We start from the raw sequence: 18,122 nt of genomic DNA on the forward strand, positions 1-18,122 counted from the left end.
CCAAAACAGGAAGATGTGAACTTCAAAAGAACATTATCTCTTATGGATTAGGAGAATTGTAATCTCAATCAGAGTGGCAGGCAAATACTATTAGGAATTGAATTCTGCAAGCTTTGGGAAATTTCAGGTTTCTCATCTTTACCAAGATCATAGGAATTATTATTTATAAGGTACATTTCCTCAGCAGATCATAAGAAATTTCTGCCAACTTCAAGTATCTGCAAGTATGATTTTTTTCCATTCCATTTAGAAAAAATACTGCTATATCTCCTATGTTCTTTGGTCACAATATGAACCTGAAGTACAAGACGGTTTGACAGGCCAAATGTTTATTGATTCAGACATTGTGGATGTATCACTTTAGGGCATGAAAATAGAATTAACAATAAAAATAAATTATCTTTTAATGATAGTTCTTCTCACTGATGTCATTCACCAAGTGCCTTAACTTGTAGCATAATACTCTCTATAACTTTATGATGCATTACTTCTGACTGGTTTTCATTGACCAGTTATTGGAGTGCAGTTCAAAATATTAATGTTATTTTATTTTTCTGTAGCCTATTATATTATCAATCTTTTTCTTTTTAATATTGCTTAACCATAGCTAGCAATCCAGAGCTTCCAGAAGGAGAATATTAAAAGTTTCGATTCAATTTTGACCATTGTCAACATCAAGATAGTACATTTTGCTTTCAATTAAAAATAACAAACTATAATGCCATCCTTTGTCCAAGTGTAAATGAAAGGAAAAGGTGGTCAATAAAGCAATCAAGAAATAAAGTATCAGTATCTCTTTATTCTTTCTGAAACCTTGTGAGTATGATTAACACAAAGACTAAAACTTTTGAGGAATCAGAAGAGGGAGACTATGTCATACAGCTATAAAATCTACCATATTTGTATCATGATTTGCAGAGATGTTATGATTTTTGCTGCTGTGTTAAAATGCAGGTGAATTAATAGAATTAATTGCTAAGTAGGTACCCAAAGTTTTGTATTAGTTACGTGTATGTCTTCCCTATCTCTGGGCTGGTCAAGTCATGAAGCAGAATGAAGTCTGATAATGAAGTGTCATTTTAAACAGGACCAGATGTGATTACTAGCTCTCACATAAACAAAAATAAGAAACACCTGGTAACAGATCTGTCTTTTACCCAAGCAAGAAACTGGGCTGCCAAAAGGACAGACATGATATTCCATTGTACTGGGGGGGGGAGGACATAAGTAATTTGACCCTTGATTTTTCTATAACTAAAACCTGTATTTAATACATGGCAGTTGCTAGAATCCTTTCATAATGATCAATAATGTTTTGACAATAAATCTATTATCTCAGCTCTCTCTCCTTGGAAATCTTTCTAAGTTAGTTTGGCTTGGATTGAGATTTTGTTTTGTTCTAATTTTGCATTGCTAGCTGAACAAAGTCTGACATCACTCCTTCCATTAGCCAAAATGAGAGAGACTGCTCAGGCAGAGATATATGTATATTATGTGCCACATTGTCTGCCCTGTAGCTTCTAAGTTACTCTGTGACTTCAGAAGCAGCAGATACTACTCCATCATTAGCAATGAAGTAGGAACCATTAGCTTATCCAGTTTTGTTACTGATTATCATGTTCTTTATATACAGTAAGAAATTCCCTTGGGCCATTTTAAGCCATTTGTAATTTGCAGCTGCCATTTGTAATTTGTCTCCTATATTAACAATATTGGGTGGTTTTATACTGGCAGACAAGTTTGGCAGAGAGGAAAATTATATTCCTTGAAGAGTTCAATTTAATGGATTAAAATATCAGTACTAAGATCTATTCTGATTTGATCAGAAAAATCTAAGAGGTTGAACTTAGGCCATTTTATATGTTCTGTGAATGCTAACTGTCTGGCTAATTATTTGACCTTGCTGCTTCTTTCAACAGTAGAGTAAAAGGTCATGAGTTTGCAATCAAACCTTCAAAAGTGCTATTTTATATTTCACACCGATTACCATTTCTCTCTCTCTTTCTGCTTTCATTTTGATTTTGCAAACCCACTAGAACAGGCATGTCAAACTGCTGGCCCACGGACCGGATGCATCATGCCAAAACCGCGCCCATCCCATTGCCGGTAATGGGGAAAAAGTCCTGATACATTGCGCGACATCACGTGACGTCACAAGTTTGACATGCCTGCACTCGAAGCTTGATTTTGATTTTTAAAAGAAGATTCATTTTAAAATGAATAAAATAGGTAGTTCTACAAAAATCAGGCAAAAAGGCTGCAGATTGTATATATATTATAGAACTAAATATCAACACAATATGTACAGTCAAATTTGAGAAAGCTATTTGCTGTATGAAAATTATTTGCTTATGAACAACTTCAAACAACAGGAGCTCTCTCTTCTTTGTTATTTTACTAAAGTGGAAGTAATCCTTCAAATAAAGGATGCATTTTAATCACAATAGATTGTCCTCAGAAAAGTAAGACAGACTGTCACGTTAGCAATGAAAAAGAGGACTTTAAAAATATTTTCATTAAAGTAATAGAGTTCTTAGTGATATCATAGCTAAAATTGGGGTCTTGGGGCTTAGAAGACACTTAGCAATGCATACTGGGTGTTTCGTAGTAGTAGTAGTAGTAGTAGTAGTAGTAGTAGTAGTAGTAGTAGTAATAGTAGTAGTAGTAGTAGTAGTAATAATAATAATAATAATAATAATAATAATAATAATAATAATAATAATAATAATAATAATAATAATGTTGGAAGGGACCTTGGAGGTCATTGAGTCCAACCCCCCCCCCTGCTCAGGCAGGAAACCCTACACCATTTCGGACAGATAGCTGTCCAGTCTCTTCTTAAAAACTTCCAGTGTTGGAGCATTCACTGCTTCTGGAGGCAGGTTGTTCCATTGGTTAATTGTTCTAACTGTCAGTTCTAGGTCCTTAGTTCTAGGTTGCTTCTCTCCTTGATTAGTTTCCATCTGTTGCTTCTTGTCCAAGATTAAGGAGAAGTTGATTTCATTTTCACTGGATGGTTTTAGTAGTTAAGAAGAGCAGACAACTTCTTTGCTCTGGTGGGATATATTATATTTCAATACCTATATCAAGAATTGGCACTGGATATTCTTTCTTTTTTAAAAAACAAATTTTATTAGGTTTTTTAATTCTTAAGACAAAGTACTCAGGACACTGGATATTCTAAGCAACAGATTCCATCAGTCCAGCCAGAATAGTCAGTGACACAGAACTCTAAAAGCTTAAGTCTGGAACATCTAGAGGGCCTTATTTTGTTTGCGCTGGAATATACAAATAAGAGAGTGTGCCATGTTTTTCATTTACAACATCAGGATAATTGTATGTTGGAAAAGGGCATTTCTGTAGACACTGTATATATACCCACAAACAAGCCTAGATGTTAGAAAACTCAGGACCCTTATAACTTTCTAACTAGGTCACCTGAATAAAATGGAAAGGAGCTTAAAGATCTTTTTTTTCTTGTAGAAAATGTATTTGGAAATGTATTGCTTTTCAACACCAACTTCAAAATGGCTAATAAATAATGAAGTAAAATTGAATCACCAAAATGCACTCATGAGTAAAGAAAAGTAGCGCCACAATAAAAACACATTGAGATTCAGCAATTTCAATAAAAAATGGCCAATTAAAAACATCAGAAAAAATTTAATGCACAGACAATTTTATGTGATTCCAGAAGGGCATTCATTTTATTTCATTTTATTACCAGAATATCCTCTTTAGTATGGGTATTTCAAATGTGGGATGCCACAGCTGAGAAGGTCTTTCTTTAGGCACTATTTACCTACTGCTAAAAATGGGAGGAATGAAATATTGAATGTAATATCCATGCATTATTATGCAAGAATGCAATATTTCAAACATTCTAGTCCTTGTAAAGTCAAGACATCCTGGAATCAAGCTTAACTTCTGATGACTTCATGGACACATCCATTATATTTCCTGGTAATAATAAATTAGTAGTTTGCCCTTGCATTCTTTCAGATTTTTTTTTTCAGATACTCTACAGCAGTGGTTCTCAACCTGTGGGTCGGGACTCCATTTGGGGTCGAACGACCATTTCACAGGGGTCGCCAAACAACGCAGTCCGCCATTTTTTTCCCCTTTTCCTTAGCTGTGCTACTCCCTTTTATTCTATTGGCTTTTGAAAGCCAATAGAATAGACTCTCTTGAATAGAGTCTAATTCTATGGGCTTTCAAAAGCCAATAGGAATTGTCCAGGCTGTCTCTGCCCTACTGAGCCCGCCAAAAGTCCCATTCTGCAAACGGTGCTGCACCAATTGAGTAGTCCTCGACTTACGACCGGTTGAGTAGTCCTCAACTTACGACCGGTTGGGGGGTCACGGCATTAAAAAGGTTGAGAACCACTGCTCTACAGTCCTGGGATTTCTTGCTGGTCACCTGTCCAATTACTATGGACACCTGTTCCTGCTGAGCTTTTTCTAGATCAGCCATGGTTGGCTATGTGCTGCTACCACTGTGATTAAGCTGATTAAAAAATAATAAACCATGCTTTCAGTTTTACTAGAAACAAATTTTCAGCTGAAATTTCATGACAATGAAGGGAGAAGTTAGCTCACCTAGCAGTGTTTTAACCTACATTTGTGAATAATCTTTAGGAACATTCCTACATGCAGCTTGATTTAAATTTGAAGTGACACAGATCTAAGATATTTATGTCACTCTAAGAAGAACTAAAAATCATGGTGAGATAGTGAAAATTATCATAGCACTTTGACTTAATTTTCTATATTGTATTTAGAGAATATACGGGTAGACCAACTCAAGGTTTACTAATTTCCACTCAAATCATTCCTCCAAGGCAGAACCAAAGGGTAGCTAAAAGAGTGGGTCCTCATTTGTCTCCAGTTTAATCTCTTCTCCTCTGTATCTGTGAAATAGTGCAACACACACAATGAAATTTTAAACCAGAGTTTTATCAGTTGCAAGTGCCAGTCAGGTTACAGTGGACAAAGCAAAATAAAGGAGAATCTCTGAGATATTTGAACAAAGTAAATTTAAATTTAAACAAAAATCCTTGTGTGTCTAATCACGCTTGGCCAAATAAAGCTATTTTCTATTCTATTCTATTCTATTCTATTCTATTCTATTCTATTCTATTCTATTCTATTCTATTCTATTCTATTTTATTCTGTTCTATTCTATTCCATTCCATTCCATTAATTCCAGTATAAAATTCTCCTTTGAAAATGCTGCTCTGAGACTCTATGTATGTGTATGTTAGTTACTTGTTTCCTAACATAGGATTATGAAAACATGACTTTTCTGGTTCCTCACCTGGGATGTAAAAGTTGAAGTCAACAAAAATGTCTTTTGCTCATTTTCTGCAGCAGAACAAGAATGTCAGTTTCATAACTGAATGTATATTACAGAGCACAAACATCAGGAGATTATTGTGTTTGGGAAAGTCTAATGGAGATCTGCCGCTCAGTTATGCTATTGATTGCCTTTTTTTTTTTGAATTCTTCCTATCATACATGATTTTACGAGCCATATCAGGAGAGGCCTACTTTTTATCTTGATCATTATCCAACATATGAGATAATGAAATAAGCTACCCTTTATTTCTAGAAGGAAAATGGAAAATACTTGGGTTCGATCAAGTCTACTATTTGTGAAAGCAATCCACTTCAACAGTGGTGTGTTACAAGTGGTCTTGAGCCAATTTTCATTCAAAGATTAAGTATTTCAAGAAAGGTTTCCTAAAAGCACTTTGATGTTATCAATAGCATGGATGGTTCATTAACACCATCCTTTTTTTAGTTTATTATTTATTTTTTATTTAATGAAAAAAAGCAGCATTACTAAACAAAGTCAGGAAAAGAGTAGGTAATCTTCACTTCTTCTGAAACTCCATGGAAATAATCTTTGCCCTGATCTCCTGAGGGCCCTGCAAAAACAGGTTATAGATTTGGTACTCTAGACAATAGGCAGTGAAGTATATGTTGCCTCTGGCGGGACCGTGGAAAGCACAGTGTGGAAGGTTACGTGGTCTGAGATAAATCTCAACAAGATGCCTTTACATCAGGATCTAAGGCCAACTATGATTTTAAGAAACTTTGCAAGATCAAATTCCCTTGCTAATCCATCTCAGGGTGTTATTAATAGCAATAGCAATTAGATTTATATACTGCTTCATAGTGCTTTATAGCACTCTCAAAATGATTTACACAGCATATTGTTGCAACAATCTGGGTCCTCATTTTACTGAGCTCGGAAGGATGGAAGGCTGAGTCAACCTTCAGCCAGATAGGATCAAACTGCTGGCTCTAAAGCTTTGTGAAATACTTCCTTGTTATTAACCTTGGTTGTACAGAATTCTCAACCTTTTTGAAGCCTCATAGTTGATAAAATGTAGAACCATTATCCTCTGGATTTGAGAAAACTGGGGAAGGAGCATACAACTTCAAGCTGATATGGTAAAGAAAGATGTACAAGGTGTTTTCCTGAATTGGAGTGACCTAGGATATTTAGAATCCACTGCAGGACTTCAGTGGTCGCTAGATTCTGAAAATATAATTTCCTTAATCATTTGCAAGAAATCAAGGGAAAATGCTTTGGCAAATACATCAGTGTATTGTGACATAACTGCTGATTTCAGCTGATGCATGTTCAGAAAGGAGGGAGGGAGGCTGTCTATGTTTGGTTTCTCATTTATGTATATAAAATCTTTCAGAATAACTCTGTTACTGCACCCTAACCTGAGAAACTTTTTATAGAACTGGTGTTTCCTTTTTTTCAGAATTTATTATTCATTTCTAACGATAGACAGATTGTGTGGGAGCCTTAAGATATGGAATTTTCAATAGATCCATTTGGTCATTACAGAAATGACCATATTAATGAGCATTCTTTGCAAGATTCCAAGCACAAAAATTTCTGCAATGTGTACTTCCCCTGGAGCCTAACATCTGTAGTGAACATTTGGATGCCCTGAAAAGTGAAACATAATAAATCAACTGAAGAGTTGAAAAGTCATCTATTTTATGCTTGAACAAAATGTTAATACCCTGACAGTTTGGGAATCTTTAATTTGTGGCTACTGTTGTATAGTAGAACGTAGCTCTAAGTTCCTCACCTGCCAACTTCTGTCCTTGGTTTCCTGAAAGTTGAGCATAAGAAGTAAAGTTTTTTTCAAAAGCCTTTTTATAAACCAGAGGAGCAATTAGTGGGGACTTATAACTTCCTGAATTCACATTCTGAATTATTAACTGTTATTATCTAATATTCCAACAAAGGAGATAGGAATGTCTTTCCAGTGTGAAGATCATCATTTGAATCATTTTTTTCCTGTACAGATCTAAGGAATGTTGTACATAATGCATCAAATGGGTACATGACTTTGTGTGTGAGTGAGTGTGTGTGTGTGTGTGTGTAAATTTATTAACTGCAGCAGATCAGATTTATTGAACAGGAAAGTAAGCTATCTTTTTATCTGTTCTAAATCAAAATGTATTTATATATAATATGCTTGCTGTCCAGTGTTGCAGTAACTCTATCATTTGACTTATTTGTATACTTTGTGTATAAAACCAAGCTCTGATCATTTTAGTTCCCTAAATTCTGTTCTGAGATTGCATCACATATGTGATTTAACATACAGCTGGGGATCATGGCATGCATTTCTTGAATAATGTCTTCAGAATGATAAGATTTCTTGGATTAAGTGTTGTTGCGTTGTCACAAAAACATTCATAGCTCTACTGGAAATACTTAACTCTGAATGAGGATATACAGTTCCATTTTCATGTAAAGATGCATTCAGTAAGTTTAACTGCATTCTTATTTTCTCTGTCCAGAAGCACATTCGTCTTCATAACAATCCCATTTTTGAGAATTGGAATATATACTGTACTTCACTGTAATGGACCATAGTCAGATTCCTACAATGCATGGTGCCTTACTCTTTGAACTCATATGTGTTTTTATGAAACAAGCTTTCCAAGAAAATTAGACAATTGTACTGTTTAAAATGTTATTCTATTACAACACATTGTTACTCATTTGAAGTACTGTTATTTGACAATCAAGAATGGAAGAAAAGTCATTCTACCTCTAGGCTTGAGCTGCTTTACAATTCATAATAGGACATCTCTTCTGTACTACATAAAATAGAAATAATAGCCTAGGACTAAACAACTATGAAACACCAGAATCTATCAATAAACACTCAAAGTTCTACAAGTTTAAAAAGGAGGGAAGGAAAGTGGGGTAAAGAATAGTGAAAAAATCTTTGAAAATATGAATTTCCTTTGCCATAATGTTACTCTTTTTCTTCTCTGTATAGGAGGAACCATTTGTGATGGTGTCTGAAAATGTTTTGGGCAAAACAAAGAAATATCAGGGTTTTTCAATTGATGTCCTGGAATCTTTATCTACTTACCTTGGCTTCACATATGAAATTTATGTTGCACCAGATCAGAAATATGGACTTCCACTGGAGAATGGGACTTGGAATGGACTGATAGGAGAACTAGTATTAAAGGTAAGGAGAATCCTCACCACTGACTGAAAACATACAGTGGGCAAGTCATGTATATACTTTTATTTTATATTTTAATTTCCCAATTAGTTCTAGTCATTAGACCAAGCCCAAATAAAAGGAAATTCAGTTAAATACTAGAACAGTAATTAGAACACATTTAGCTTTAAAAAGACCAAGAAAGTGGACAAGTCATTATAATACCTATGGGTGTTGCAGTGAGTCAGATTACTCTTGATAGAGTTCAAAAATATTTCTCTAGAGTGATTGGAAACTGTTTATTTAATTTAATAAAATAAATGAAGTACAATCATTATCTTTAAATAAAGATAATGATTAAGATAAAGAAGCATCTTGGGGAGGTTAATGTGTTGTGGAAAAGATGTCAGATGAAACAGTTCATCAGCCATTTCCCATTTTCTTTTACTTGTAACCTGGCCCAGATTGTTTCAAGATTTTTAACAAATGGAAAAAAGTATACTGATACATTATATACTAATACATGACCTCCAAGGTCCCTTCCAACTTGATGATGATGATGATGATGATGATAATGATGATGATGATGCAAATATGTAAATGTGTACATTGGGCACAGCAGTTGAACAGGGTGGTTCAAATAAAATGCCACCCAATGCAAAATATAGCTTCAGAGGCTATTCAAGTTCAAATGAGAATCTATGTTAAAAAAACAGACAAGAGCTTTCTTTGTTTTTCTATTACTAATGAAGAGTATAACTAGTTAGTAAACTGCTGTAGCTCTTTGCACTTACTGTATGTGGAAAAAACCCAAAGGATAGTTGGATGGATGGATGGATTGTGTCTCTGTGCATGTCAGTATGTGCGTGTGAAAGAGAGAAAGAAATAAAGAAAGAAATGTATTCTCTTTTGGAGTAAAATGCAGAGTAATGAATACTAACTAAATCAAAGAAAAGTTGAGATAGGAAAAATATATATAGCTAAATTACACTAATTGTTATACTAATAACAATCACTATATCCTATGTTTTTCTGTTCTTACAAACCATTCTTGTTTCAGCTACATCCGTATATTGCTTTTTATATTGCTTTTTTTTCAAATCCATCCATAGGTTTCTTTGTCTTCCATTCCATCTTCCCTCCCTTCCTCCCTCCCTCCCTCCCTTCCTTCCTTTCTTTTGTAATTCAGTCTTTATACATTTCCATTAAATTACAAAAATACTTCAGTGTGTTTCTTTTATATCAATCACTCAGTTTTGTATTCAATATACATCATTTAGTATACAATCATTCTTGGACCTATCTGTTTGACATTTACCGCTCACACTACTTAAGTATCACAATTCTATTGCATTCAACTTTTTCTAACAGTTCCATCTCTTACTTGTTCTTACTCTTACTTGACTAAAACATATGAAAAATCATTGCAGGAATTGAGTTTGTCTAACCTAGTGAAAAGAAGGAGTAGGGAAAACATGATAGCAGAGTTCCAATAATTGAAGGGCTGTCAGAAAGAAGAGGGGGTCAACCTATTTTCCAAAGCAACAGAAGGCAAAACAAGAAACTAATCAAGGAGAGAAGCAATCTAGAACTAAAGAGAAATTTCTTAACAGTGAGAACAATTAACCAGTGGAACAGCTTGCCTTCAGAAATTGTGGATGCTTCATCACTGGAGTCTTTTAAGAACAGATTGGACAGCCACTTGTTTGGAATGATATAGGCTCTCCTGCATGAGTAGAGATTTGGACTAGAAGATCCCCTTCCAACTGTGTTATTCTGTTTTGTTGCTTAGTTATAGTGTAAACACAATAGGAAGAATCAGATCTATAATCCTGCTTTTTGTGTCTAATTGTTTCCACTCAAGAAGGATTAAAATAGAGTCCATTAGCTAATTTACTCCTGGTGCAACCATTAGCGTAACTGATGACAGACAGTTCAGGCTTTCCTCCCATCAAGATGAAAGTTGAATAGAAGGTGCAAGGAAGTGGAAGATGCTTCTTAAAAAGGGACTAAGTTACACTGGCAGAAGGAAAATTGAATGAAGAGCTAAATTAATAAGATTGCCCCTCTCCCTTTCTTCTTTTTATACCAAGTGAAAGGGAAATTTTGGGACAATTTGATTTCTTTCTTTTTTTTCAAATATTTTATTGATTTTTAAAAAACATAAATCACTTAATGGTTGGTAAACAGTGTGTTTGCTGGGTTTACATTTGTAAAGAAAAATCATTAACAATTGGTTTCTATAATCCATAATCCACATAGTACATTTAGTTGATTTCTCCTTTTCCCAAAAATGTCTTCTTTGCGAACCTTGAAATAATACAGTTTTTATTATTTTGATAAATAACAGTTACATATATGATTTTTCCCAATATTCCTAGAAATAATGATCACATCAATATAATATTTCTTTTCTATCTAATCATTCTGGTTGCCTCATCTTATATCCTGTTACAGTCCTTATTTAGATTTGTTTCTCCCATAAAGTTCAAAGTATTCTTGCTGGTTAAGATTTTCTCAACAGTTAATTACATTTAAAGATTTAAATCCATTTTCCCCATATAAACCACCTCTTGGATCTATTTTTCCCATATAAACCACTTTTACATTTCTTAAAGAATAGGTAAAAACAGTAAAGAAAAGGAAAAGAGAGCAAGAATAAAGAAACATAAAAAGTAAAATACTACTTAAAATATATATTCCTCCTAAACTAATATATATTCATTCCCAAAATTTCTTATTCTTTTTAACCATGATTAAAAATATATTTAATCTTTAAATATTCCATTTAATGTGCCTAGTCATGTAATTCTTTAACTCTTATTCAAAACATTTTTTTCTTTTTTATACTTTATAATTTCCCTAAATTCAGACACATTTAATTATCTAAAACATTTCCTTCATCTAAGCCATTTCAACAGTATTATATTACTTATAATATAATATATATCAAGAAATAAAATAAAAAGGGGGGGAAGCATACAGCATTATTTAAGGAATTCATATCTCTTAGATTGACATATGTATTCAGAATCTTTTCTATTTCTTTAACCATATTCAAACAAATGTTTCTTTTTTAAATATTCTCTCTGGTAGATCCCATCTATTTTCTTAATTTTCACTTTGATCTTTTTCCTTTGATCAGTATCTTTCTTGATCAATGTGTTTTGCTGAATCAAAAAGTTTTTCCATATATTCATGACTGTTGCTCTAGGTATAAGAAGTAAATCGAATAAAGTATCTTTATGTGAGGCTTTTGCCTTTCCATGTTTCTTGAAAATGTTTTTCTCTTTTTCTTTGCTTCTCTTATCATTTCCTTTCTCTCTAATGTTTTTAACATCTCTACATTCCATTTTATCCAATCTGTTTTTTGTCCTCAGATTTATTTTGTAGTCTTAAGGGATGAGTTGTTTTTTTCATTTCTTGTAATTTTTTTTCCCACTAGGATTAAATCATGTTTTCTTGCTTTGTTAAGTTCCGTCTTTGAGTCTCTATTTTCAATTTTATGTCCACTTATTTGTTTTGTCTGCTCCTTCTCTGTTGTTGTTTCCTGGAAGTTTTTTTGTTATAAAGTTAACTTAGAGATAGATTGATTTGTATTTTCAAAGTTATTTTGGATTTCTTTGTGATTTGAACTCAGTGTTATTTGAATTAATTGCAGTATACTATATATCTCCTTCTGAGAGGTATTTATGTTTTCTTGGTGTGTTCTGTCTACATGTCTCTGATCCATGATGGCCAAAAGTTGGAGTTTTCCTTCTTATCTGCAAATAGCTTTAGAGTCCCAGTTAAATAGATATTTGTAATCCAAAGAGTTCAAAAAATATTTTTTTTCTAAAGTTTATAATTCTCTCTTTGTCTGCAGCCCAGATTGTTGTCTTTTGTTTTGGTCACAACTGTATTTTATTTTTAAAGCTTTGAAGGTCACAAATACAAATTAGCTTTTCCCAGGTTTTGGCAAGTTCTCTATGGAAATCATAGCTGTCATAATCTTCATTCACCACTAAGTGTCAGCATCTATTTAGTTTTCAATATGAACAATGGTCTTTAAAATGAGAGTCTTAACCATTCAACAATCTTAAACTTGTCCAAAGTTAAATTTTAGCTTTCAAGTTTATAAATTTATTTCACTACCATATATTTTGATTCTCCATAGAAATTTTAATTTGCCACTTCCTTTAGTATAAGGATGGGGTGGAAGTCCCCCTCTTTCACTTTTGCAGGCATTTTGTTTCTTGGGGAACTTTTTCAGGAAATTAAATGTAGCATAGAAAAGGGAAAATCAGATTACTCACCCAGTTTCAAGCACACTGTTTACTGTAGTGCTGGTTAGTTCTTTTGGACTCCAGTTGCAAGTAGCTTGGGCTGATTGATGAAATACAGCCTTTCTCCTGTCGGGTTAGAAGGCTTTCCCCAAGACCACCATCATTCCAGAGTCGACAGGGCACCCTTCTTTATTCACTGCCTTTCCAGAGCAGCGTGGACACATTAGGGTCTCCAGGCAAGACGAAAGTTGGCTGTGGGGTGCAAGGGTCCACAAGCCCGTGACCAGTCGCTACTACGCAGGACCGGAAGTCTCTGGGACAATTTGTTCTCCAGCATGATAGATGTAGCATCCACCGATTGGGTAATCAAAGCCCTCCTACTCAGATTTAGACTAAGACCAAACTTTAGCCACGCCTCCCTTGGGCGCTCCTTTCCCAGTTTTGTCTTAGTCTATGCTCAGAGAGGACACAGTTTTGTTAGCTCCTCAGCAATTGTTAGTTTAAATAGTGTAGCATTAGGATTGTTAATATAGCTTCCTGTAGTGTACTCTTTACATAATTTTTGTTTTTTTAGTAAAGGACAGTGAATTAGCAACCTTGGAGAGTTGCTTTCCAGAGGGCCTAATTGGCCTTGTGGATCGTCGGAGCTTTGCCGCTGAGGCAGTTTTCAGCTCAGAGTATCTGTTCAGCACACTGAGGGAGGCTTCCCTTGTGTGTGATAACAATTTTTATTGCCAGCGTTTCTGGAGAATTCAGCCGATTACCAGAGCTTCTCTCTTGCCTCGTGGCCACGAGGCTCTATCCAGGATCACACAGAGACTCCCCCAGGCTGCAGAATTGCAAGTAGTTTGTGGTGCCTTATAGCTGTAAGGGGGGAAGTGTGTGTAAGGTTCCCTCCGTCTTTTTACCTGCCTGAACGGGGACTTCAAAGACGAGGCTGGAGAAGCTGTCTTACAGCTCCCGACTAAGAGGAGAGGCCATTTTTAGGCACAAAGAAGACCTGCGGCCTCCATTTTGAATTTGGTACTGGGCGTGGTCGCCATTTTAAGGTTGCTGTTTGCCTCCAATTTAGGCCTAGCATTAGTGACTCACTGCGTTGGGTCCTCTTGGGGGTTTAGCTGTTGTTTTTTTGACGCATTGCTTCTCAGAGATTGATTACAAAAGTAAAATAAAATAAGATAAAATAAAATAAAAATAATAATAACAATAATAACACCTATTATCTTAAATTGTGGGGTTCCTGACCTGTTCTGTTTAGCTCCCGGCACTGTGCCGGCAGGGCCCAGCAGACAGTTTTAGACAGCTGTTCTGGCTGTTTGCCATTGTGGTTGTCTTAGGGCGTGGGAAGCTTCCCTCCTGGACAACTTGATCTGCGTAGTTACCCCCACCCCAGGGCTTCTCCTACCTGGAAAGCCTGGGCACAATGGCAGATGGTGAGTCTCCTCAGGCTTTGCAGGGTTCTGATATTCCCCCCATTCAAGCAAAACGCAGATCCTCTGATTCAAATACAGGGGGGAAGAAAAAAGCTAAAACCAAGCATTTATCAACCAAAGAACCCTCCAAGACTGCTGAGCGAGAGGCCTCGAGGAGACACCAGGCACTGGAGCAAGAGTTCTCCAAACCACAAAGGCTCAGGTCCAGAGAAGCTGAATTGGTTCCCCCTGCTTCTCTGGCCAGCTCACCTTATGAGCCCTCACTGGTGCCATCTTATCAAGCCCCCAGGGCAGGGTCTCCTCAAGGGGGAACTGAACAGGTCAGTCTATCTGCCCCTAGACAACATATCCCTATATCCCCTCTGCCAGGGCCTTCCATTTCTCCTGCTAACATTAGTACGCATACTCCTGAGACCACCGCTGCTGGTGTGCCTTCAGCTAAGCGATCCTTATGGGCTCAACAGTTTCAGAGCTTTATGCACCAGGCCTTCAATCAATTCATGTCTTCTTCCTTAGCAGCTGGTCCCTCACAGGTTTCACCTTCTCCACCCTTGCCCGCAGACCACACTGGACGTCCCCAGTCAGCGGGTTCAGGTATTTCTGAGACTTCATCTCAGTTTGGGGAGACTGAATCTGTTGACCTGGTGACAACTGAAGGACCTATGTCTGAGGATGAGGAGGTAAATCAGGATCCAACCCCAACATCGGGGCTTTTTGATCCAAACCTATTCAAATCTCTTTTGTTAAAAGCCTGCACAACAGCCAACCTGGTCTCGGAGCAGGAACCCAAGCCATCTACCTCGGCTGCACAGGAGTCAAACCCTTTGTTTGTTAGAAAGGTGGTAGAGGAAAAACAAGTTCCTTGTCCAGCTGTTTTCCACGAGACGGTGGAAAAAGAGTGGACCTCAATGGCCACCCTACCCTCTCCTAACAGCACAGAAAAGAGATTGTATAATGTATCTTCTGCATTCTCTTCCCTTCTAGAGGTTCCCACAGTGGACGCTCCATTAACATCTTTGTTCTCCACATCCACTGTTCCTGGAGACATGGCCGAACATCTCAAGGCGGAAGATAAACGTTTTGAGTTTTCTCTCCGCAGGGCTCACCAGGCCTCTGCCTGGGCCATCAGGGCGTCTTTGTCCTCGTCCTTTTTCACGAGAACTTCTATCATGTGGCTCCGGGAACTACAGGCATTAATTCCTCCAGACAAGGTACGCGCACATCATACTCTAGGTAAACTAGTAACAGCGGCGGAATACATGTCAGATGCTTCCCTCAACTCCACCAAATTTTCGGCCAGATCTATTGCAGCCACAGTTGCGTCCCGCAGATTCATGTGGCTCAAACAGTGGAGGGCTGACCTAAAGTCAAGATGGCGTCTTGCTACAGACACCTACAGTGGCAAGAATTTATTTGGCCAAATCCTAGAGCCGTACCTGGTTGAAGGGAAGGATAAGAGAAAAACCTTAGCTCATCCGTCCAAGAAGACGGATAGGAGACCTCAACAAGAATTTCGCAGGCAGTCCTTCAGGGCCGGAAGTTCTTGGGGATGGAGGCAGCCCTTTCGATCAGGGCAGTCCTGGGATTGGCCCAGAGGTTCCCGATCCTTCTCCCCCAGACAGGATCGCCAACAGGACCGCCAGAATTCAGGAGCCAGGGGTCAGTTCCAGACCAAGCATCCCTTCAGGGGGGCGGGAGGCCGTCCATTCCGAAGGTCTAAGTGACGCCAGATTGGACCCTCCCATAGGTGGACGCTTAACCCTGTTCAGCGACACTTGGGAGGTCACCACAAACGATACCTGGGTGAGAGAGACCATAAGATTCGGTCTAGCCCTAGAACTAAAGTCCATACCACCAGACCATTTCCTTCAGTGCCCCGCCTCAAGACACGCACACAAGGCCGAACTAGTGGACACAGCAATATCACACTTATTAGAAATAAGAGCCATAGAATCAGTTCCTCCGGAAAAAAAGGAAAAGGGTTCTACTCCATTCTCTTCGTGGTTCCCAAGCCCTCAGGGGGATGGATAGCGATATTAGATCTAAAGGGACTCAACCGCTTCCTAATCTACAGGAAGTTCAAAATGCAGTCCCTCAAGTCCATTCTAGCAAGTGTCAGGAAGGGAGATTACCTCTCCTCCATAGACCTGACAGAAGCCTACATTCATGTTCCTATCAGACCACATCACCGCAGATTCCTCCGTTTCTGCCATGCAAACAGACATTATCAGTACAGGGCACTTCCCTTCGGTCTATCCTCGGCACCACGGGTATTCACAAAGATACTGGCAGTATTAGCGGCACATCTCAGATTAATACCGGTAAGAGTACAATGTTACCTGGACGATATAATCATTCAGCCCAGTTCATTCCACACTGCTCAACTAGATCTACAGACTACAATAGAGACACTTCAGAGACACGGCTTCTCAGTAAATTTCAAGAAGAGCCACACCACCCCTATCACTCGGATCTTGCATCTAGGGGAGGTGATAGATTCAGACCTATGCAAGGTCTACCTCTCCCAGGAACGCAGGGACAGTATCAGATCCTTAGTTCGCAGGATCCAGAGAGAGAAGGTAGTTCCCCTTGTCCAGTTGTCACAGCTGTTGGGGAAGATGATTTCTTGCCTAGGAATAGTGCCGTGGGCCAGTCTTCATTCCAGACATCTACAATGGTTCCTGCTTCCCTTCCAGAAGCGGAACATGAGTGCCTCCACACGGAAGGTGAGAGTTCCGTACCACACTCTACAGTCACTCAGATGGTGGGGGTCACCAGCCATACACAAGGGGACATTCTTCAAGGAGCCTCACAGACTTATCCTGACCACGGACGTCAGTCTGTTCGGTTGGGGAGCGCACATGCAGATACATATGGCTCAGGGTCAATGGTCCAAGCACGACCTCACGCACAATATAAATTGGCTAGAACTCAGGGCAATACACCTGGCTCTTTGCCAGTTCTCCAACATAGTGAAGGGGAATCATGTCCTGGTAATGACGGACAATGTCGCAGCCAAGGCTCATATCAACAGACAGGGAGGGACCAAATCTTGGTCCCTCATGCAGGAAGCCCTAGCATTGGGTCTGTGGGCAGAATCCCATCTGAAATCCATCAGAGCAGAACACATTTCCGGGGAGGAGAATCGTCAGGCAGATTCTCTAAGCAGGGCGACAATAGACCACTCGGAGTGGCGATTGGAACCGAACCTCTTCAGGGAAATATCGGAGAGGTTCGGGCAGCCTCAGGTAGACCTGTTTGCTTCGCCAGCAAATGTTCAGCTTCCCACGTATTTCACGCGGTTTCCGTCACGGGGGGCGGAGGGAACGGACGCACTACGCAGCAGATGGCACAAGGGACTTCTGTATGCCTTCCCTCCACTTCCCCTGATTCCAGCTGTCATCAGGAAACTCCTATTAGAGGGGGCAGAATTAATCTTGCTGGTCCCACATTGGCCAAGGCGTCCTTGGTTTGCAGATCTCGTGGACCTATCGATCTCCCCACCTTGGAAGATTCCAGCAGATCGCATCTCCCTCAGTCAGGGTCAGCTCCAACATCCGGACCCGCAGTGGCTTCAACTAGCCGCTTGGCACTTGAAAGGGAGAGCTTAATTAGACAGTCCTATTCGACTGGAGTGATTGCTATAATTCAAGCCTCCAGACGTCCCTCCACTAACAGGATCTACGATGCCACGTGGAAAAGTTTCTGTGCATGGTGTAACACCAGGAGGGTCAACCCACTGGCTACCACCATTCCGATATTATTGGACTACCTTTTAGACGGACTAAACAGGGGACTGTCTCACAATACCATCCGTAGGCAGATCGCAGCATTATCCATGGTCCTCATTTGCGAGGATCAGGTACAGCTATCTCATCATCCAGCTGTTACGGCCTTCCTTAAGGGAGCCGTTAATACAGGTCC

At 38.4% G+C, this 18,122-nt stretch overlaps 1 protein-coding gene across 1 annotated transcript in view; it reads left to right on the forward strand.

Moving 5' to 3' along the window:
- Positions 1-8,326: 8,326 nt before the first annotated feature.
- Positions 8,327-18,122, forward strand: part of GRID2 (glutamate ionotropic receptor delta type subunit 2) — a gene marked incomplete at its 5' end in the record, with an annotated part of 242,365 nt that continues 232,569 nt past the window's right edge. Inside the window, one exon of the mRNA XM_039332164.1 lies at positions 8,327-8,524. Coding sequence (XP_039188098.1) covers positions 8,327-8,524 — 198 coding nt within the window. The remainder of the gene's footprint in view (positions 8,525-18,122) is intronic.

Source organism: Crotalus tigris, unplaced genomic scaffold (assembly GCF_016545835.1).
Source record: "Crotalus tigris isolate CLP2741 ecotype Arizona unplaced genomic scaffold, ASM1654583v1 scf7180000024451.546054, whole genome shotgun sequence".
In the NCBI taxonomy this organism is placed as follows: Eukaryota; Metazoa; Chordata; class Lepidosauria; order Squamata; family Viperidae; genus Crotalus; species Crotalus tigris.